Genomic DNA, 24,178 nt, shown 5'->3' on the forward strand with positions numbered 1-24,178 from the left:
ACAGATAAGTTTCTAATAATAACAACAAAGGTAAAGAAAACAAATAGTAAGTAGAAACTACGTTGTCACTTTATTTACAAAACAACAATATATTAAATATCACATGCTCCACGTATGGCTGCGGTCTGTCTGTCTGTACACGAGTACCGATGGAAATATTGTGTCAATAAATATAACCTCTTTCACAACATTCCTCTGTAAACCAATAAATAATTCGTTTGTCATACAGGTACTAATACATTATACATATTTGTACATACATACATACTAGGTACATTATGTACAGTGAACGTGGAACGTTTGCCTAATATATAACTTCACACACAATCAGATTTACATTCCTACAAATAACACCTAGTTGTCGTATACATAATTATTATATTTTATCTTTGATTTCATTACAAAATCGCTGTTAATCGTTAAACATTGTTCATCTCTTGGTTTTCCTATACAAAATATTAGGGTACTTAATAAATAGGTAAATTATCACTAAATAAATAAACATATTGTGTTTGTGGTTAGGCTCTGTGATGTACTGACGTTTACTACAGCTAGTCTCTACATGAGTTTAAAGTATATTGTCGAAACTCGATAGCGAATTTATTTTGTATGGCAAATTTAATTCCGTAAGTGGCCGCTAGAGGCGCTTTAGAATTTCCCATACATTTACGTGGTTGTTATCGAGTATCGACAAATACTTTAAAACCATGGTAGAAGTGTAGAGGTACTTAGGAACATACATATGAAATATTTGAGTCGTTCTAGACTCTTAACTTTACAGTATAGTATACTGACATTAAATGCTGTGCCACCCGCGACAGCGACATCTAGCGGTTGCGGTGGCGAAGTAATACGGCTACAATAACTTACAGTTTAACTATGTATGTATGAAATGCTTGTGTTCTAAAAATACATTACTGTTGGGTATTTATCGTACCTCTGTCAAATTATCACATACAATATTTATAGAACTAGAGAATATTAAAGTTTGCAATAACTGCTCGCTCGTGGTGTACCTATGTACAGTACATGGAAGTTATCTACTTCTGATGCATATATTTACAGTAAATAATATTATAAATTAAGCTGCTCAACTAACTAGTACAGGGGGGTGCCATGACAACAACTTGAAGTTAACAATATTCATTAAATTCGGTAAGTTCGGGTATTCTACAAATGTTCGTCTGAAATACTCTTGTATAGTAATCACATGATGGCTGCAGTAATGTACAATGCTGGATATAACCGAAGTGCGTCGTGTGTTGTCAAGGCCTGGTGGTCATCTGGTGCTGTTCCTTGGGCGGCAGTGGCTCCGGCTTGCGGGAGATGAGCTCGGCCTCGCGGATGGTGTCCGGCAGCCGCGTGTTCAGCGTCTCCGGCGTGGTCAGCATCAGCGCGCCCGCCACCAGCGCCGCCACGCCGAACAGCACCGACGGCAGCCACTCCACGTAGATCGCCTGTCACAAACAGCACTAGTACTTTAATAAACATTACGATAATAAAACTAGCATGATTCATGTCTCAGGAATACGCCGAATTCCTAAATGTTTAATTTTGGTCAAATTATAAAAAAAAACAGCTGATGTTATAATAATTGGCAAAAAAACGTAATAACCAAATTTTAATTCAGCACATTATATTCCGTGAGAATGTTGCAAGTAAGTATGCTATTGTGTACCTCAGATCTCACCGCGCAGGCGCAGGGCTGCGCGCGTGCTACCGTGGACTAATAACGGTGCGACTTACATAATATTATGGCACGTCTATTGACAATTGACGACGTGAGTCTAGAGACAAGTCTGTCATGCCCAAAATAAAACCTATGTTTAGAATAGGCCTGCGTATACTGACCAGCAGTGGCATTTGCGGCGCCACGATGGACCCTATCCTGCCGACCATGGAGCAGAAGCCGAGCAGCGAGTGGCGCGCATGCGTGGGGAACAGCTCGGACGTGTACATGTAGATGCCGCTGAAGGCCTGCGTGATGGCCACCTTGCCCAGCAGGTACAGCAGCGTCGCCAGCCACGCCATCGCTGAAACATAACACGCTACAATTGAGACACATCACATTAGCTGTACCTACTTACTATTTAGTAGGTCGTAGATTATAAAAGTAGCTCAATTGATTAAGTAGTACTTTAACGAAGTAAATGCCATAACGTGAGTTCCTCTCTTTCGTAACGGAGTCACGTGGCTAGAGCCGGTTTGGAAAGTGGAGAACGTCCAATGGACATTTTATATGGAATATTTGTGTATGTTTGTAGAATGTATGTTTTATAAATTCCTTACTTTTGGGCACGAAAGGTATGGCGACGCAGGCGAGCCCGCAGACGGTGTACGCGCTGAGCAGCGTGCGCTTCCTGCCGATGCGGTCGAGCACGAGCGCGTTGGTGACGACGGCGATGACCTCGACGCTGACCACCAGCATGTAGTTGGTGTACTTGTCGCCCGCCAGCGACACCGAGTTGATGGCCAGCCCGTAGAACACGAACGTGCACGTGATCCACCACCACGAGCAGATGGCCAGCCGCGTCATGATGATGGGCGAGTGGAACACCTGTATCCACAGCCCCTCCTCCGCCTTCTCGTCCTTCTTCTCCAGCGGCTTCACCTTCTCCTCGGTCAGCTGCTTCATGGTCTCGTCGGACAACGTCACTTTGTTCATCTTCGCCGCGTTCATTATAATCTCCACAGCTTCTTCTTTCCTTCCCTTGGACAGCAGCCACCTGATGCTCTCGGGCAACAGGTATATGTACAGGATGAACAGCAACGACGGAGGGTACGCCACGAGGATGAAGGTGCGCCAGTACTGGAAGGTTTTGGCGAGCAGAGCGAAGGCCAGGCCGCCGAGCACCAGCATGATGCCCAGGAAGGCGGTGGTGAGCACACGTTTGTCCTGGCCGAGCAACTCGATCGCTGGAAGTAACCAAATACACAGTGTTACACCATTATAATAACCCGCGATAAAATTAAACATGTGTCGTGCAGGGACTCACTCAAGATGTACGCGGCCGGGAACACGCTGGCGCCGGCGATGGTCTCCAGCAGCTCCACCGTGATGTACATCTCGTACGAGATGGAGAACGCCTTCAGGCAGCCGATGGCTCCCACCAGCGTGCTGCTCAGTATCAAGGCTCGCTTTCTGCCCCATCTGTAAACACAAAGTGTTTAATTTTAACCTTCTACAAATTAAATGGTGCAACTGCTTCGTTTCAATCTAGTATGTTACTGAAAATTTTGTTTACATGTGAACATAGATCCATTACAAAAAGTATAAATACAGCATTGGTAAAAGTAAGCAGTACCTAGTTAATTAATTTCACGTTATCTGAAACTATGCGAATACTAGCTATGTTATGTAACATGAACGTGACCGGAAGTGTAAGTAGTTACTACTTCACTGCTCTAATATATGGTTTGTTATTTACATAACATAAACAAGTTATATTTTAACATAAACACGACATAACAGCATGCGTTTTGTTTTTCGTAGACGTAGCGTGGACAAGCTTTTTCGCCATCCTATGATGGGTGACAATTCCAGACTCCAAGACTTATATTTTAGATAATGATGAATGACGCACCGGTCGGAGATGTAACCGAAGATAGGCAGCGAGATCAGCATGCCGATGTTGTGCACCGTGCCCACCAGGGTGCGCTTCCACTCCTGGCAGGCCAGATTGAACTGAAAATAAAAAATATTGCTTGTTAATATATTAATATTGCTCTCTAAAAATTAGTGAGCTAATAGCCGCTTGCTAAGCAAAGAAATCGTAGCATTAGCCTCTCAAAATAGGGAAATATTTTTTCAGCAATATACGTATTCCGGCTGATGACGATGATACAAAGCTATGAATACTCCTATTGTTTATTATTTGTCTAGTATTCATGATTGGGCCGGTCAGTGCGGCTGTGTGCCCCTGCCAAGGGCGGGGCAGTGAGCCGCGACAGCTCGCGTTTGCCGAACTATCAGAGCGCGATCAGCTCCAGCCGCTGCGCAGTGTAGCGGACAGTCCCCAATAGCCGTGACTAATGTTTGTGTAGCCATGAATTGCCTTCACATACCGTGCCGCGATGAGGCACCAGATATCACATGTTTCCTAGAATTATCTTCATATTTTTATAATTGCGCTGCATGCTGCATTAAGTTAACAAACGCGCAGTACGTACTTGTTTGTCGTCTTATACTCAGAAATGATTTCATTTGTGCCAACCGTTCCTAGTTCAACACTTCTTGTCCATATAACGATAAATACAATACATGTGCACAATATTTCAACGTTATGTGTAGAATGCTATCAGTTAACTTAAAATTTAACAGTACTTAGCACTCTTGAGTAGTAAGCATCACTTGAGCGGTGTGCCAGTACCGGTACTCAGAAGGTTGCAGTAGGGTGTCCAGCAGAAGGTCGCCCCGGGTGTGTGAGTGTGCGAGTCGTATGCGAATGTTTGTCAAAAGTAGCCGGGCAGAGTGCTGGAGTGCTCGACCTCGTGCGAAGATATCACTGCTGGCCTACTTTACAATGCCAATACTTGAACGTACTACGTAATGAGATAAATATTTTATTTCTCTAGACTGGGTCAGGTTCACGACATCTTTTATTACGCCTACTCAACATATACTATATAATTCTAATCTTTAAAGACGTTGCAAACAGGACATACATGTGTGTAACCCTGGCTCTGTCCAAATAATCCACGGCATTAGTTAGTGAATTCTCCATGACATCGTGTTTCGGTTAGACAGTAATAATTACAATTAGTTTGTATCCAATCCAACTATCAATTACTGTACATCTTATTTAATGAACGATGGGTGCTTATCTGAGAACAATCACACAATTATGTGCAACGCGCTGTAGTTATGCAAATGATGCTTGTAGATGATTATCCAAGTTGTAGGAACTGCCAGAGCTGCCCAGCGGCCAGCGTCTACTCCTACTCCTACACGCAACTGATGCCATTGATGGTCAACCATATTGATCTTGTGCAGATTTCCAAAATGTCCACCAGCTTATGTACTTTTGTAGTAGCTACTGTACTACTCGTACTGTCAGCTTTTGTCCAAAAACTGTGTAAAATCCGTTTTCAATCTTTCAGAGATGTCACTCATTATGACCCATCTTTAATCAATGTTTAAATGATGAAAGTGGTTACTAATTCACGGAGCCGCCTGAGGATGGCTCCAAGTTCACGTGGCTGTATCATAGTCGATGCAGTATAAGTACGAATAGGTAATGTATCTGGTGATTAGTAATGATATATGTTTGGTGTAGGTACGTGCTTGTCGCTCGCTCTCCTTTGTGTTGTTATCAGAGCGTGCGCCGGCGACTCTCGCACAAACACCCCACTGTCTCTCGGAGCTGATACCAAACACTATTCGTACGTGTGGTACTATGTGTGTACTGTCCCGGCGTGAGTTATGGCCGCGACTATCTTCCTACATGTCGATACTAAATATTCTGCACCCAGCTGAGACTGAGACCAACATTCGTACTTGTAGAGGTCAACATGTGCCGAACATTTGAAACTTATTAGTGACACTCGGCGCGTTCGGTCGTTAGCTGAATTCCAATGAGTGTCCGTATATATAGTTTATCTAATAGTTTCCCTATTTTTTCCGTGGTGTACTTTACTACAAATGATGTTGATTATATTTTGTGCACGAGTGTAATACTTGACTTCCGGCGACACGGGCGGCGCGTTGTTTGTGTCACAATGTACTACTTGATGTCTTCTGTAATGACCATCGAGACGACACAATGTACACGTTTGTCGGTTTTATTTTCGGATCTAATTGAAGAAGGAGTGCCATGTACTTACCAAGCGGTAGGATTACTAGATAGACCTACGTCATACGAAGCAGTTTGCAATCACAAGTAGTAGATTACCTCCGAGACTATGGTGTTGTTAGCCTGGTAGAGCCAGTGGTCGCAGACGGTGACCTCGTGCGAGAAGGCGGTGCCCTCCTGGCAGGGCAGCTGGGCGTCTATTGGCGCGCGGCGCGAGCAGCGGGACTCGATGGTCCCCGCGGGCAGCGCCGCCGCCAGCCAGCCCGGCGCGTACTCGCTGCTGTTGGCCGCCTCGCACTCCGGGACCACGCATCTGCGCAACAGAATCAATTAAATGCTTGAAACTCTACAATATTTACAAAACATATCTATAATTTGGCATAAGCACATGATCTTGGGTCTTCATCTTGTATTTTTATGAATGTTGGTGTTTATTATGTTGTCGTGCCTTATGTTAATAAATAAATAAATATTTACTATCACTGGTTAATTGGTAATTCATTTAATTGAATTCATTTGAATGGTTGTAGAGAGACGAAACATTGACAAATTACAAATATTAGTTCTGAATGTAGATCCAAAAGTATTAACAACATAATATAGATCATTATGTCATATTAGATCAATGGTAAATAGAACATCTGTACCATCTTAGTGGCGTTGACAAAAGTAGGTACTGGTGGACTGCAAGTAGGCACTCATGTAGCCTTCGCGTCATGTTTTTGATATACGAGTAAACATATAAAGGTACAGCGCGATAAATGCCTCGTATGTAAGACAACTAGCAGTTACTGTTGATTACAATCATGCGGTGATTAGCCGGAGGCAGTTACCCGCGGCTACATATTTAGCTGCAGGTATTGTTGGCAGCTATAATAGTTTCCGCCGCTCCTGTACCGATTCGTCCGACGAACAATAGATCCTTAACACAGCTGTACACGGACACAAGCTGCCGCCGACGTAATACATTTAATTATATTTCAGTGGTCACTGACAAGTCGTAAAACTCATCTATGATAGATGATGTGAGCGAATTATTCAATACTAATATTGTTGGACGAGCGTAACCAGCTGCAGCCTCACACGACGCATGTTACATTGTTATCTCTCCATACAGCAGATTGTTGGAACCACAGCATCGTTGCAGGTTTACTTCTATTCGACTGTACGATCACAAAGTAGTAAACTTATTGTTGCAATTCAACACTACTGGAGCGCTAGTGCCATGTTTATGGGTTTGCCAAATAAAAATACATATGTATAGTTATTTAGTTAGTCCACAGGCGCTACAGGTCAAGGCCATGTGTCCATAAACGGTGACCTCTTACAAACAACACATTCCCATTCTAGACAAGAATCTTCATACCTCCTAATGTTCCCGGAAAACTATATCACAAATTCGCTTAGGTATAGATAACATCATAATACTTAGGTACGTTATGTTCATGAAGGTTGACACGACTATAACCTGTAACATAACATAGATGAATTACTTGCTTTAATATTTTCCGGGAACATGAGGCAAGTGTGAAGATTCTTGCTAAGCTTAAAGCTGACGCTAATAAATACTACGATGATACGATACTATTAAATATTAACGCGCCGTGAGACTTTACACTCGTGTCTTCGTTGGTGAACATCATTCTCCACTAAACTGAAGCAATCTTACAGACTGTGATAGTTTTCCGGTTAAATCTGGTATCAATATCAAAAATAATTATAAAAATTGAGTCGCGAGCGACCCCAACCTACTTAGGCAAAGGAAAAAACGATAAATATTATTATTGGCTGTTCTCTTTCAATTTAAGTTTCAATAAATAATATTGTGCTTCATTCACTGTTACACTTGGTTGCAGAGTTACAATGCGAGAGCATGCCTACATGCTCTCGCATTGTATACAGTACAACATGTTACTATCTAGTATTATTGAAAGCAAGGAGTTTCCCAATTGCGCAGTCTGTTTTGTGCATTTAGGCTCAAATCATTTTATCTCCTGCGAAAAATTCACCCAGGATAATGGAAACGTTCTTTCATCTCCTCTAATAACATCTTCCAACTTATTCCGCTGCGGGACCCAAGGCGTTGTTCATGTTCCTGATACGCGCCGGACTTCAGTGTTCCGGTGTTTTCATGGTTATATATCTGCTGTAGATCCTGGCTTACAGGAGTTGCAGCGGTTTTGGGAGGTTGTGGCGGGCTTGGCTCACAACAAACAATGTCTAACAGTTCAGGCACGAGAGTTGATAGAGTTGTAACACGTTTTGATACAAATTGAACAGAATATAAAACCAGTTGCTTAAAGTGAACATAAGTTATTACTTATTAGCATGTATATTGATTCAGCTGATCGTCTCAGCACAACTATCATTTAACATATTAGCAAATTTTTTGTTCGTGTCGATCGAGTGAATCCCCGACACGTGATATTGACAAACTTGATATAATAATTAATTGAATGATGTTACATCGCCTTCACAATAAACTATAGAAATGATAATGTTCGTTTATTGTTTCTGGTTAGTTACTATCCAATAAATCATAACAATGATGGTGGTAGCTGAGGTATATTGTATTAATATCTAGTACTTAACTTCAGCTATAAAATGTACATTACAGCCACGACACACCGCGGGCCCTTCCTGCTCCATAAATGGTGAGTGAGGTGAGCTGGTCCCTACCGGTTGCGCGCGGTCCACGGACGAAATGAGGAAAATTAGAACCGCAAGTGACGCACGCGACTAATGTGCAAGTGTGCCGCCGACATAGTTCGCGTTTCCTTCACTGGCAATTTCGAAATTAGAAAATCCCAAAATATTAAAGGCAGGTAAAATGTTAGCTCCATACTGGGGGCGCGTGTGTCCTAAACACAATACATACGAATTATAAAGATGTATTGTTAAAAACAGCGCGTCTAACAATCTCGCACGGAGGAGGACAATATTTGGTAACGCACGGACGGCAGTTGGGCACGCTACTTATGTTACAGCCCGAGTTAATGTCATTAGTTAGACGTACATTGTCTACAATTTTCGGTAGACCTGAGCTCACACCGCGAGGACCTCAACACCACAAAACCTCTTTGCGTTACTAATTACTCTTTCAAACGCTACTACAATAAGTACAAACCATCATTCAACGAATAATATCCATTATTTCGAAAAGTACCAAAAAATTGTTTATGTTCAACAGTAAAGCGAAGAAGCGAAAAAAAATCTTATTTTGCTTCACAAAAAAATACCGCAGAACTAATTAAAATGTTCTGCTTTTTTGTTGAAATCTTAAGAATGTGCTATCTGACGCACCTGGTTCAGTTCTACCTGTACATTACATGAAAGCTACGTAGCAGTGCGTTACCCTCACACAGTCGCGGATAATGCGGACTAAAGTATTGAATCACGAACACATACAACTGTTTCTGTGGACATCAACACCCGCAGCGACCGTCCTCTGTCCTGTACTCCTGCAGTAAACATGTCGCAGGTCCGTCAGCTGCACGTGCACAGCACACGATTCGCGAATACTTCTCAGTTTTTGCAACACTCGTGTGTCGGCAACAGTCGCGTGCAAAAACTCAGCGTGTAAACATCCGCAACCATTGATGACATATAATTAAGATGAGACTAGTCTTCAAAAGAATCCGTCAATTAGTAATAAAAGAAAAAAATGTGAATCAATTTAAAGAATTTTAACAATTAAGTGTCGTCTGACTAGGAATGGAATTGTTTTAATATTAATTAATTACATTTTTAATAATCGTCAAATGTATGATTTCTCATTTCAGCCATCCCAGCTGAGGCAACTAAGTAAGCATATAGTTTGCAGTACTGAGCATCCGTCGGGAGAAAGATTACAGACGTAATAGCAACAGATAGTGCACGTACTAGACGACAGTATTGCAACACTGGAGGGAACTGTCGGAGCAGCACGAGACGCTGCGCGTGGGCACACGTGACATTGATCAGTGAATGCAAAACAATGTGTAATGAGGCCTCGCCGGGTCAACGTACACCAGTAGTTGGCCGCCTTAACGAAGCGCATCCGCGGCCACTTCATTCAAGAGCGGCTCGGAGAGCACGAGTTGTGCAACACCGGCGCCGGCGCTTCTAGCCTCGCCTCTCAAGCCCATCGTACCCAGCGACAGCCAAGCAGTCAGTCCAACAAATACCAGTCTCATACTTCATTTTTTAATCGCCTCTTATGCTAATTATCATGCTCGGTCTGACTGCCACATTGATGTAGGTCAAAAAAGACAAGATTTAAATCCCTGATTGCGTTACTAAGTAGGTATTTTGTTTGTGTACAACAATACACCGCTTAATACTGAGCACTGAGGGAACAATAGCCACTGATGAGAGCAACATATGATATTATCTAATTCAGTAGTAACTGTGGTAGTACTAAATACAAGGGTGCTCAACTTACTTACAGTCGTATAAATAATTGATTTAATGACACTGTGAATGTGGCGTCGTTTACAATATTACCAAGAGACTCAGTAAGTAACATACCTGTAACGACAATGTATTATTATATGGCTCGCTACGTATCATCTAATGACATGTCATGCCACAAACGATGATGATAAGCACAAACGATTCTCTCCACAACATGTCATCTACACTAATTAACTTAAACTATTTTAAATAAGTTTGTGTTTAAGTATAATGTCAATTAATGTTTAGAATGTTCTACTGGACAACAAAGCAGCAGGGACTATTATAAGTTGCGGCATTGTAGTTGCATGTAGAGACGATTATACTGATTGTATTGTGATAAGGAAGGTAATGGATCTTCTGCAATAAACAAAAGAACGGCGATGAGAATTCAAGGGACACAAATATAACATTGAGAGCAACTCGCGATATTTGCCGCTGTACTGTGAGCACAGGGAAATTATATCGACGGCTAGCTCCTAAACAAACGTGAAAATTCCGTTCACATCTGAATGAATGGCGATTGTTAGTTTTCTTGCAAGAGACATGACCGGGCAGCGCGCGGCGGACGCGGCTAGTTGCGATAATGCCGCGAGCAGCAACAACACGCGCCTGTCCCACTGCTTGCCTGCTCACTCCTCAACTGCATCCATTGTCGGCTGGTTACTGAGTGCCATTATACAAGGAGGTCCAACATCTTATCGCACACTCGGGACCTTTCTTTCTTCCTCATTCCTTTCCTTTGATATATTTTTTTTTTTTTTTTTGAGGGGGGAAAATCATCCAATGACTTCTCCCACCTTGGGTGAGGCGGGAGGGAGTGTCAGACTCTTACTGACTAAAAACCACCCCGTTCTTTCTCCTGCTTTGAGCCGGAGCCCCGGTAACCTTTTACGTTGTCCGCAGCTCCGGATCAGGCATCAGCCCTACTGGGCCCCATCTGTGGTGGTCTGGCTCTTTGAGGCGCGCGCGGAACGCGACGCGCCGTACGCACGGGTCTGGTTCTGGTCGGGCGGCGAGCTACCCTTGCTCGCCGTCCGCAGACCCGCACTTACGGTGGCCGGAGATCGTCACGCGATCCCCGACGCCCGGAGTGTCTTCTGCGGCGGCTGGGGCGTGAGGAGGATCGTACCCTCACGCGCTCCGCCTCCTCCTTAGCTAGCATGACTGCTTCGCAGAAGGAGGAGACGGCGTCCCATTCCCTCTCGCTCCGCATCATGGCCTGAACCAAAGCCGGACGCGAGAGGTCACGGCGGTGCTCAGCCCATGCAGGGCACACCGCTACTGTATGCTCCACCGTGTCCTCCGGGTGATCCACGCAATGCCGACACCCGGGCGTTTCCTCCCGCCGAATCCGAAACAGGAACCTACCGAAACTTTCCTTTGATATAATATTATATTGTGCTATTGGCGTTTACTTTACAGTAGTAAATTGTAGTAATAGAACATTTCTGGAAATAGAAGCCAGTTACTATAGCGCACCAGAGAGATTGCACTCCCTGTACATACGTTATACCCACGAGACAATCTTTGGAGAAACGTAAACGACAAACAGTCTGTATCTAATCTTACTAATATTATAAATGCAAATGTGTGTTTATGTGTTTGTGTGTATGTTGTTTCGCAATCGCCTTAAAAACGACTGAAGAGATCGGGATGAAATTTGGAACATGTCCTATGTGTTATTCCAGTCCGTACCCTACCCTGATTATGGTCTAGAATAATACATGGACTCCCCGGGACTCAGTTCCTCGAGCGAAGCCACTGGCAGAAGCTAGTAACTAATAAATATCAAATATGATACTAGTTCAGTTATCGCATGTCTGTACAAATACTAGCGTAAAATATTCCTACTGGTAATTACTTTCTCAGCACACACTGATTGTATACATACGTATAGGTAGCTAGGTAGTGGTGTTAATTGATAAAGTCGCGCGGCGCACCACGGCCGGCGCAGTAGCATTAGTCGCGGCTTGTATACGGCACGCGACGATTTGTTTCGCTCAGTAATCAAACTATCAATGACTGCACCGTCAGAAAGTAAATATTATTGACGGAAACTTTGTCTATTTTTATCTATTCACTAGTAACGAGGCACTCTGCGGTCGCCTGATTGTTTATACAAGTAATGTTTACGAGCAGTGTTTGTCTACCTGGACACTGTAATGTTTGCTCAGAACTAACCACTGCGCTTTTGACAATATCGTTTCAATTAAAGCAAGAATATCAGCAAATATTTAAAACTAAGTTATGCTTGTGTTAGAGTTACCAAATCAAGGCACGCCCTCATCTCACTAATTGTTATTATACGACCAGCAATTACCATACAACCTATTTATTTTGGGATACAAACTAAACCTAATGCCTTTGTTAGTTTTTAATGCAATGTAGGGAATAAGTAAATAGTAAATGGAACTGAGTACATTTCATTATCTTTTATTAGTTACATTCTACCGTAATGGTGTCTTTGGCGCATAGAATGGCAAACATAAGACTATTCATAGTTGATTCAGTGGCGGTCAATGGCGGGTGACGGACGCCCGCGTCGCACGGCCTAGGAAGGAAGCAGGAAGGAAGCTGCGGAAGCTAACTATACTAGTACGAATATCGAATTATAATGATCCCAGTACTGCGACTGCGGGTCACTGGGAGGTCGCCGTAGTGAGCACGCGCCGCTAAAACAACAAACGCTTCCGCCGCGGCCTTACCTCAAATAGAAAGTATCTCCACACCTGCGGAATCAGAGGCCTTAGCCAAATCAATAACTAAAGAGAAACGTAAAAAAAGTTAATAAATGGGGATTATCGTCACCAATAGTCACGCGGTCACCATAGGAATCCCCAATTCAATTAGTTTTTAATTTTCTATACAGTCACAACAGATAGTCAACTTAGTTAAGGTCTCGTTATCCTATCTTTGTTTTGAACTGCTACAGACTGGTACGTGATTACTATTTACTTACAAACTTGTATCTTGGGACGGAGCGAGCAGTCGGCCGGGGGGAATCACAACATACATATGTATAGCGGGACAATCATATTCAACAAAAAATATCGCAACATAAAAAGTTACGTATTTGATTGGCAAATGCGTATTTGTGAAATATATTTAAAAAATGTCCTCATAGCTATTCCCCTGATACAAATATACAATACTTATGATTCTGATGACGAGAAAGATTACACCTAGTAGGGACTTCTGAGAGTAAATAAAATATCAAGAAAATTATTTTCCTCGTATAATGTTACTTCTGCATACACGTGCTAATTCCAATTTCTCAGTACCTACTTATGTTATACCTTTTAGGGGGGGGGGAAATCCATCCAATGTTTTCTCCCGCCTTGGGAGAGGCGGGAGGGAGTGTCAGACTCTTACTGACTAAAAACCACCCCGTTCCTTCTCCTGCTTTGAGCCGGAGCCCCGGTAACCATTTACGTTTACGTTACGTTGTTACGTTTACGTTGTCCGCAACTTATGTTATACCTAGTCCCCGGTTGTTGTCTTAGTGTCCCACTGTCCACGTAACACTAGTGTAACAGAAATGTTTTGGAATGAAATTGGTCTTTAAAGGTTATCATTCAGTGGGAGCTTGTTGAGCCACACCGCTCTGGCAGTGACCTAGTTAACATAAAGGAAAGAGAAGTTACGTGCACACGGCGGCGCCGGCGCAGGTGACACCTACTTTACTAAAGTCACAATGCGGAGCTGGTCGGTCACCTTTTCTTTAATTTATTGACAATGGTGTGTGGAAATTAAAATATAGCCATATTAGGCATACATAATCTAAATAAAAACTAGAACTCCTTCGCAAAATGTATAATAACCGCTTATCTTGTAAAGATCAAGGGGATCAAACAATTTGAATTTGAATAGTCAATGATATTCATAGTATAGATTGCAACACCCGGCGGCACCTGTATATACATGCATCCATCACGCAAATATTGCGATATATTGGTATACAAGCCGTTTATACGTTTGTTCAGATCCCACACGGTCACTGCCAGGGTCCCAAACATATGTTCGTGAACATGACTTATCTTAGTGCTTAGTGAAACGTTACAAAATGAATGAATATTGTAGTGTATGTACTGTGACGTACCTCAACAGACGATGTGCAAGAGACATTTTGAAGAGAGCTGCGTAAGTTCAATACGTACAGGTTTTACGAGCACGAACTTTTTAAGTTTACCCCTAAACGATACTTGAACAAAATATTTAATAACTTTAATAATGATTATTGTGCCTGACCAATTAACAGCATTAATTTAAATTTATATGATGATATTATATGATTTAAAGATTATTAATACCGATCGTATAAAGTTTCGAAAGAAAATAATAAATTGGTAGACTAATTTAATCTAAACTTATGGCATGTGGCCTGGCCGGATTGGCAACCTGGTCTAATGAGCTGGCCTGGTGTGTGAGTGCATGGTGTACCTGTAGGGCACGTCCGCTGCCAGGAACACGTAGTTGGTGGCGTAGAGCGCGGCCACGAACACGGTGAGCGCCAGCAGCACGTAGTTCCCGAGGTGGAAGCGCCGCGCCTGCCCCAGCTCCTGCATCAGCCGCTCCATGTCCACGCCCGCGCTGCCACCGAACTTCTCCTCCGCCTTCTCCATCCCTCCGTCGGGTTTCGACATCACACACTACTCCGTCAATTATTTAAAGTCCAAATAAATATTATCGAATTCACGAAATGCTCCGTGCAGTGCAGCGGTGCGGCGGTGGTAGCGTGCGCGCGCGCCGCTAGTGACACAGTGGGGACATGCGCGTGCGACGGAGCTGGCCGCCGAAGATGCGACGTCGCGTGTAACGGGCGCAGCTACTGTCCGCCGCCTATATAGTTACGCTCGTTACTACTCCGCTGCAGCCTCCGCGGGACACGTTCCATAGTTCCGCACGCCGCCGGCAGGGTGCGGAACTTTGTCACCAAAATATTTATCCTTCTACATGTTGGCAATGGGTCTATGTGTGTATTGCAGTAATACAACATTAAAGTGGAATCTTCTACCGTACCTACTCAAATATTGATAAGCTGAGCACAAGCACCCGCGATGTATGTACAGGAACATATCAATACAACGCACACTGACAACACATGAATAAGTTTACGATACGATGCAGTCGGCAGCGGTACGTTCTAGACATTCATTAACTTTCGTTAGATAACAACTACACAAGTGCGTAAACTTGTTGATAATTATTTGCTCTCAAAATTAAGCACTAAATACAGCTTCCCTTCGTTGGTGACGCTACGAGTACATCAACCACATCCATGTACGCTGGGAATGTGGAAGTAGAGCAGTTGTGCCTTCCATCATCAGATCATCCGCATGAAATGATGATCATCAGCAACTTTATGAAATTGTCATATACAGTAGAAGCTAAGCATATATAAGCATTCGCGCTTCCTTCATTCGCGGTTTCACTATTCGCGGATTGAAAAATTGCGACCCAATTCCCATATTCGCGGTCTAAAATTTCTTTATTCGCCGATCGAATCCAAATATCGGTGCGTAACCTAAAAATACATTCGCTATTCTTTGTCAACGCGTCATTAGAAGGATAAAAAAATAAAATAGACCTTATTACAGCTACGTCTAGATTGTGACTTCTGCCTAAACCTAGTGTGACCTAAACCTGATGGTAATAATATTATCATCAGGCAATCTGTATGATCAGAAAGTTCAATTAAACATTTTTTTTATCTACTATTTGCTTCTTAATTTCGTCATCTAGGAACGTATCCCCTATAACCCCATACAAATTACCATTCCATATTCACGGTTTCTGTATTCGCGGCATATTTACGGAACGCATACCCCGCGAATAAAGAGCTTCTACTGTACCTAATAAATGCTTATAATTTCAGTGTTTCCCTCGGTATCTCTGGGATCGCATCATCAGAGCAGACTGCAAAATTTGTATAATTACTGAAAATCAATAATCATACAAATTAGAACAGAAATGTTTATGTATTTAATGAATCGCGTTTGATGTGCAAATAAATTGTCAAAAGGATACCGTATCATTATAATGCTCAGAAAATAAAAACTAATGAATCAAACTGAGATAATTTTTATAAGATCAAATGGCAAATAGCCGCGTCAAACATAAAGACAACCACGTAAACGGATTTACAACAATATTACAAAAAATACGAATACTAAATCGGAGTAGGGAGTACATACAGAGAAAACCACAAACAAGACAATACCAAACGAATTGAAGTTTTGCAAATCAATTAAAATAAATCGACTGCACGATTGGCCTGGTGGCTAGGCAACTGGCTGCCGCGTAACGTGTAGCGAGTTCGATTCCCGCACGGAGCAACTCTTTGTGTGATCCAGAAATTGTCCGGGTCTGGGTGTCATGTGTATGTGAACCTGTATGTTTGTAAACGCACCTACGATATAGGAGAAATCCTAGTGTGGGGCAACAATCTATCATGTTCTAAAGAGGTCATAACAAAGATAGTAACCAATTTATGCATCTGTGGAAAACCCAGCCGCAAATTCTGCAATACTGCACAGGATACCAGGCCCTACCTTATCTAACCAGTTAATGTACATACATCTGCAGTAGAGAGCAGCATGTAACTGTACTCGCCGATACCCGTTTGGACACTAAATACATCTCGCACGTCAGCGCCTCGCCGCAGTGACGTCACCACATAGAAAGCCCTTAGAGCTGACGTTAGGCATCGGTAATAGCGCGCTATCCTTAGTTCACTGAACTTCATCTGTGACGTCGTGTCGTGGGGAGTGGAGGACACTGCTGCTGCGCACAGTCCAGGTCCACCTCATTGAGAAACTTGAGTGTAATTATGTACTTGTAGTATCTGAGTGTGCTGAATGTATCGCGCGGTCAGCTGGTACACTTAAATAACTGTGTTTAATGAACCTTTAATCGATTCTGCGAGCGCCGTGCAGGAATCTATTACGAAATACTAGCCGCAGAAACGTAATTAATTTGTTGCAACAATAAACGTGAGCTGTACAACAGGTTTTTGTTATTATTTATTTTTTTAATAAATGCCAATCGTTTGGATAATAGCAATGAATGTGCGAGTAATGGTGTTGCAGCCGCGGCCGTCCTCGCACGCTGCACGCTGTATGCGCCGGTAATTACGTTAGCTGCAGATATTACTGCTCACACCGTATCGCAGGCATTCCGTGACTGTTGCACTTAGTGTAGCCAATGACCATCTAATTACTCGAAGCTCAAACACTTGGAATTAGAAATACTGAAATGTTTATTAAAAGACGAGCTGTGAGCACTCATCCGGCTATTGATATTTAATAATCTCTCATACTGCAGTGCAGGAGAAGTAAAACATATGCATACTTCATCTATTTTATTGAAACGTGAATTATTTAATTCTTTTCATTCAAAAGTAAAACAAGACAAATAATATATTATACTAAACACATCAACAGCCTATAAGTGGCCACTGCTGGCCAAAGATATCTTCTCACACGGAGAAGGTTTGAACATTAATCACTACGCTTGCTCAATGCGGGTTGTCGATATTAAACTTATAATTAGAAATCATAAGCTCAGGTTTCTTCGCAATATTTTCCTTCACCGTTTGTCAGTGGTGTCTTAATAATTTTAGAAAATACATATAACTCGGAAAAAGTCACATTGGTACTTGTCATTGGTAGGTTTCGAACCCGCATTTTATGTATGAGTATGAGAAGCGGGCCTCTTATACCTCCGGCCTACCACGACATTCAATATACTATAAACGCCTTATCGATATGTAACGGCAATACTTATTCTGTCGTCGACTGACGAGGGCTGTGATTATATTCATATCATTGATGTAAAAACAGAACCTTAGAAACCTTCCTCTATATAGGTAGGTATGTGTTAAACTTTTAGCTTTATATAGGTTTCTATTTATTTTCATTTTTTTATGGAATAGGTTGCAAACGAGCAGACGAGTCACCTGATGGTAAGCGATCAGCGCACAGGTCACAAGTGTGTTGCGGCCTTTTAAAAAGGAGTATGCTCTTTTCTTGAACGTTTGAAGATCATATCGGTTTGGAAATACCGGCGACAACAGCTCATTCCACAGTTTTGCTGTGCGAGGCAGAAAGTTGCGCGAGAAGCGCACAGTTGTGGCCTGCCAACCATCTATATGATGGGGATGGAAATGCTGTCGTGTGGGTCGATGGCAAAAAGAAGCGGCAGGTATAAGACCAAACAATTCCTCAGAGCACTCCCCGTGGTATAAGCGATAGAAAATGCACAACGAAGCTACATCTCTACGCATTGCCAAAGTGTCAAGTCGGTTTGAAACTTCCTGACACTCAATAATCCGAACCGCACGCCGCTGAACGCAGACTAGAGGATGAAGCTGGTACTGGGGTGCCCCCGCCCAAAGATTAGAGCAGTATTCCATGTGGGGCCGAACCTGCGCCTTATATAGAAGCAGGCGATGTGCTGGAGTGAAATACTGCCTCGATCTGTAGAGCACACCAAGCTTTTTCGAAGCTAATTTAGTCTTATCCTCCAGATGGCCACGGAACTGGACGTCTATGTATTTAAGGGGTTAATCGAGCCCATAAGATGCACGGATCAAATTCAAATTATTCAAAATCAAAACAACCCGCTCGAACCAATACGACGCCTCGTGGTGGGTGAGAATAGTCAACATAAATTCATATTGTTTCCATTTACGACAACTATTTATACTTGTTCCGATTGAACAGACAATCGCTCTAGTACTTGTACGATGATTGCCAAAAAAAACAATCTCCATGTTTTAGCATCATCGGCCGTACCGTAACAATGGAGGCTGCGGGCCGCGGCGTGACCTCGCGCCGCCAACTCAACGTGCTGCGGACATGTTTGCTCACAACCAGCTACTACACAACACGGCGCCGGCGCCGGCTGCTGTCACTGTACTGACGATCCAATATTATTCAGATGAAGTATGTGGTTGTGGCTGATCTCAACCTGGGCTAGTAGAAAATTTATTAATTAAAATTAACTCTGCTCTTTGAACGACTGGTCGTAAGTACTTGTGGCAAACAAAGTATGTGGAGTTCGATTTTCGAGTCAATCAAGTGGTGCCCGGGTATGGCAATTTCATGTTCATTTGCTCGTCCTCAGTCATGTCAAAAGAAGCATAATATAAAAAGCATGGTGATGAATGTTAGATTTACTACTTGTAAATGTATGTAGGTATGTAATTCGCTGGACCCTGTGCTTTCTTTAGGTGCAAATGGTTGCCACTGGAGAGGCGGTAAAATTAGTGCGGTAAAAATCCCACACTCCCTAAAATATTTCCCAAAAAGCTAGGCGCCTTTTGAAGGTTTCCCCCGTCAACAAAAAGTTATGTGACTCGCTAGAACGTGGTGAGCTTGCTGTGTTCGTCTCCGATGTGTTGACAGGCCATGCCGTCACGTGAGCGTTACGTGCTATTAAACATCGACCTGCCATTATTCAATGCGGACAATGCTCCCGTCAGTACCTACTCTCACTGACGAAATTTTCAGTGGCTACTGGCTATGTGCTATGTATCATCGCTTCTGAACGAAGTCGCGCTGTTCTGAGCTCCCCTGCAGTCAATTATATGAAGAAACGGAACAAGCCACGTGCTCAACAAAACGATCAACAACATTATTTTTGTTTCTATTTCCTTCGAAACGTTTTCAGATGAACAACAAGCCCGGAGCTGCTGAACTGTGAAGTGTAAAGTCTAGTCCCTTGTGATCCGTGTAGGTTTAGAGACCCTCGGTGTCACCGCACCGGTGCCGACAGTGAAGTGTACAGTGTGGCCACCTCGCAGCGAGTGCCACGGCGTGCTATAGTTTCGTCAACATAGTTCTGTGTCAAGCACCACTGCGCTGTGAGGGCACGCCACTCAGCAGTTTACTGTATTTCGAAACTACCATTGAACCTGTCCCAAGTGGATCTTTTCAATAGCCTCGATGTGTGACGTGGAATGCGATACATTCGTTTATTGATTAAATCAAATAAAAAACGCCAAAGAGATCAGAATGAATTTACATGAATCTATTGTCCAAAGACATCGCAACATAAGTAATAGTAGGTGTGTATTTACATTTACAAGTGGAAGGACAGGACTGCTGCAGTTTACTGAACAAACCACACACACACACGCTCACGTCAGCAGTAGGTAAGAATAGAGTTAAACACTGATTTATCTCTATAGAAGCACTGTTGTTGTTTTTCCGTCTTTCCGTCTGGACGCAATAAATAATGGTCTCTACCGAGTAGGTATCAATACCTGTTCCAAAACAAATCGTAAACAAACGATGCATCCTCAAACGTAACAGAACTCGTTATTGTCTGCAGCTAACCGATACTTCAACAAGACCTCGCGTCAGGGAAAAGCCTTTGAACTCTAAATTGGTAACTGAAAAGAGATTTTGACTAATTGCCTATACCTTGTATACCAGTCAAACATTAACTCACTGATTCGACGAATTTAATAGTAACGGTAAGTCAATTAGGTATTGTTCCTAATCTCATAGATATCATCTGGTCAAATCGATGCTGTAGTGTCAGTGATAGAAAGACAAAGTAAGAGAGCCGAGAGTGAGACAGTAGCAGTACGTACCTGTAGGGCACGCTGGCGGCGAGGAAGATGTAGGTGGTGTGCAGCAGGCCCACCTGCACGGCGGCCAGCGCCATCAGCACGTACACGCGCAGGTGGAAGCGGCCCGCCTGGCCCAGCTGGCGCACCACGCTGTCCGCGTCCACCTCGCCCGGCGCCGTGCGCTTGTCCTCTCCGGCCATGTCTGCGCGCCCAGCACTCGCCCGCGACTGCAGCGCCCGCACTCTGATCGCTGGTCTATTAGAAAGCCGTTACTAGGCCAAGGTCCGCTGTCAATCAAAGCTCTGCCGAGATGCAATCGCGAGTAGCGAGTAGTAGGTGTAGCACTCGACGAGCTGTGCTGCGTGCTGCGCGACGAGCACTCGCCGCAACTGCCGCCGCCGCCGGGGGACAACAATATTTATGTAACAGCACGCACTGCTGGAAATTCCAACGAGATACTTTTACCGGTCCAACAGATTAGAACTACACTTGGACACTAATTGCTACTAATATATACAATCAGGCAACAGGATAATACTACACTAATTTCCTAACACTAAACATAAATACTGTATCACTGGTCCACGCAGCATGCAGTGGTGTACGGGAGAGCGTGGCAGTGTGCAGCAGTGGGCGGCTGGCGGTGCACTGTGTGGCTAGTGGCCGCGTCCCGTGCAGCGCCGCAGCATCCTGTGTACCGTCCTGCACGTGAACACTCGTACAATGAGCTCGCCATTGTATGGCGGACACAATGGACCGACACACATGCACGTGTCGTGTGACTTGTTGTTGTAGGAACTACAGGAGCTGCAGAACAACTCTTCCTCAATTCGTTTCGTATAATTAGTTTGAGAACATCCAATGGGACGTAGGCAAGCGTCTCGTCCGTAAGTGCCGCCGCCCGACATGCGCGCGGTCATTAGCGATGCACACGGACGATGTGTATCAACGATACAGCCGGCACAGGATGCTGGTCATTGCGAGCAACAGTAGCGCATACATAGCTGCCATACTACAATACTTTCTTAAACACAATGTACCCACGTGGCCAGTACTACTTGGCTGTGTCTGGATACGCTGACTATCTGTACGTTACGAGTGTTTTATGAGTGCTTAGCTGTTGATTGAAGGTAAATTGATATTTTAATTACATCAACACCGCAGTTATTGTCCGGCAACCTTCACATTCTACGAGCTAGTTGTAACTACACATTATTAATTACTTGCCATACAAACTTAACTTACTAACTACTCTAAGTAGCAGAAGTAGTAATGGTTATGGAAAGCTCGCGCCCGCATGTTGCCGCCCGCCTCAGTCTAGATTCCGAGGTAGGTGCGCGTGCGCTCCGCGAGTGTCATTTTCCTCAAACATTCCAAACAACTGCGTTTTTGTAATTTCTAGGTTTTTTACGACCCGGATTAATACTAAATGTTAGTTCGACAGTTTACATAATATATGAACCATATTTACATAAACTACAAATATATTCTCTTACATCTTGAACTACACACGGAAAAAACATAATTTCTCACTTAAGCCGGTAAACGAGCAATCGGATCACCTAATGTTAAGCAATCGCCGCCGCCCATGGCCACCCGAAACACCAGAGGCGTTACAAGTGCGTTGCCGGCCTTTTGGGAGCTAGGAATTTAAGGGTTGTTGGTTAAACGGAGATTGGGAAGGGGGATAATTGGGCCACCGGCCACCGGTAACCACACTCACACAACGAAACACAACTCAAGCGTTGTTTCACGTCGGTTTTCTATGAGACCGTGGCATTCGTGCCGAAGCAGGGCTCTACCACACTTTTTTTCGCCGTAGGGCAAATAAAGATGCACATACACACATACATAGGTGCCTACACACATACATACATACCAATTGAATTTCAATGTACATTTCGTTGTTTAGGTACATTAGGTAGTTTTAGAAGTATTACAATTTACTTAGGGGCGAGAATCATTACAGGGTCCACTAGAATTCCAATATAGACCTCTACTATCGTGCACATATTATGTACATATGTTACGTCTATTTATAAAGTTTGGACCTCCTTGAGAGATACACCTTTACACAGAATGGTTGTTTTGATTTGACTCGTTGGTCGTAAGGGCGAATGTCGATGCTCTTAGGAGTAATTCCCGAATGTGCTAAAATATTCAATGCTGAGTAACATGAAGAGCATGTTTAGTTACCTGTGTACCTAGTAATGGGGTCCATCGTTCTTCCTCCTTAGTGCTCGTGTATATGTTACGGTAAGAGTGAATAATTGAAAATTATTAATAATTAACTACTATTATTAATAATTACCGAAACTCGAGGTAAAAGTGATAAATTAATCACATTTGTCGCTTATTATTAATAATTTTACCCTAGTAGTGATAAATGTAATAAGTAGCCAAGATGTTAGTTTTATTTCAATGTAAAAGGCAATATATTGTACTTGCACAACAAATATTTGTTGAATTCTATGATAATACTTGTATAAGTTTACTTTGATGCTTTTATAGGTGCTACAGAAGATTTACAGGCAAACCAAATATGATTATTGATGATGATTGCTTTTAGGATTCGTGTTGATTTTGTTAATGATACAATAATTGTTTAATTTAATTTTTGTTACAATTTCATGTACCACGATAGACTTTTTTGCATAAGTTTGATGGTAGATTAGATTTTTAAAAGAATTTTATTGTTAAATTTGTGATAAATGTGCCCTTTTTGGCGAGGCGAGAGGGAGTGTCAGACTTTTACTAACTAAAAACCCCCGTTCCTACTCCTGCTTTTCGAGCCGGAGCCCCGGTAAACCCGCTAGGTGGTCCGCAGCTCCGGATCAGGCATCAGCCCTACTGGGCGCCCCATCTGTGGTGGTCTGATGAAGTCAAGAACTCGACGCGCCGCCGCACGCACGGGTCTGGTTCTGGTCGGGCGGCGAGCTATCCCTACTCGCCGTCCGCAGACCCGCACTTACGATGGCCGGAGATCTTCCCGCGATCCCCGACGCCCGGAGTGTATGTCGCGACGGCTGGGACACGGCGATTTTCAGCCCATGCACGGCACACCGCCACCGTATGCTCCACCGTGTCCTCCGGGCGGTACTCGCATTGATGACACCCGTGTGTACCTCCCGCCTAATCAGAAACAGGAACCTACCCAAACTCCCTTGTCCGGTAAGCAACTGCGGCAGGCGGTGAGGACGCCGTGGCATCTCTCTAGCGACTACTCAAACAGGCGACTTACCGCTGCAATGACAGCGAGCCCAGATAAATGTGCCCTAGAAGGGCACTATTTTATATTCTAGTTCAGAATATGTGAATTTGTTGTCCTTTCGGCTTAAAGCAAGTACAAGTAACCTTGTTTGTGTGATCT

General features: G+C 43.3%; 1 protein-coding gene across 2 annotated transcripts; it reads right to left on the reverse strand.

Annotated features, from left to right (window-relative positions):
• Window positions 1-47: 47 nt before the first annotated feature.
• LOC126912884 (organic cation transporter protein-like) lies at window positions 48-21,545 on the reverse strand. 2 transcript variants are annotated; one of them, XM_050707218.1, is made up of 7 exons: window positions 20,830-21,545; window positions 5,892-6,105; window positions 3,585-3,685; window positions 2,997-3,151; window positions 2,290-2,916; window positions 1,852-2,033; window positions 48-1,457 (listed from the first exon to the last, which is right to left on the reverse strand). In XM_050707218.1, exons 1-7 carry the CDS (start codon window positions 21,006-21,008, stop codon window positions 1,266-1,268), a joined length of 1,650 nt encoding a protein of 549 aa, XP_050563175.1. In that variant the 5' UTR covers window positions 21,009-21,545; the 3' UTR covers window positions 48-1,265. The 2 variants fall into 2 exon arrangements, with proteins under 2 accessions (XP_050563175.1, XP_050563174.1); XM_050707217.1 differs by lacking the exon at window positions 20,830-21,545 and adding an exon at window positions 14,670-15,152.
• Window positions 21,546-24,178: the final 2,633 nt, after the last annotated feature.

The sequence above is a fragment of the Spodoptera frugiperda genome, chromosome 31, assembly GCF_023101765.2.
Source record: "Spodoptera frugiperda isolate SF20-4 chromosome 31, AGI-APGP_CSIRO_Sfru_2.0, whole genome shotgun sequence".
Lineage (NCBI taxonomy): Eukaryota > Metazoa > Arthropoda > Insecta > Lepidoptera > Noctuidae > Spodoptera > Spodoptera frugiperda.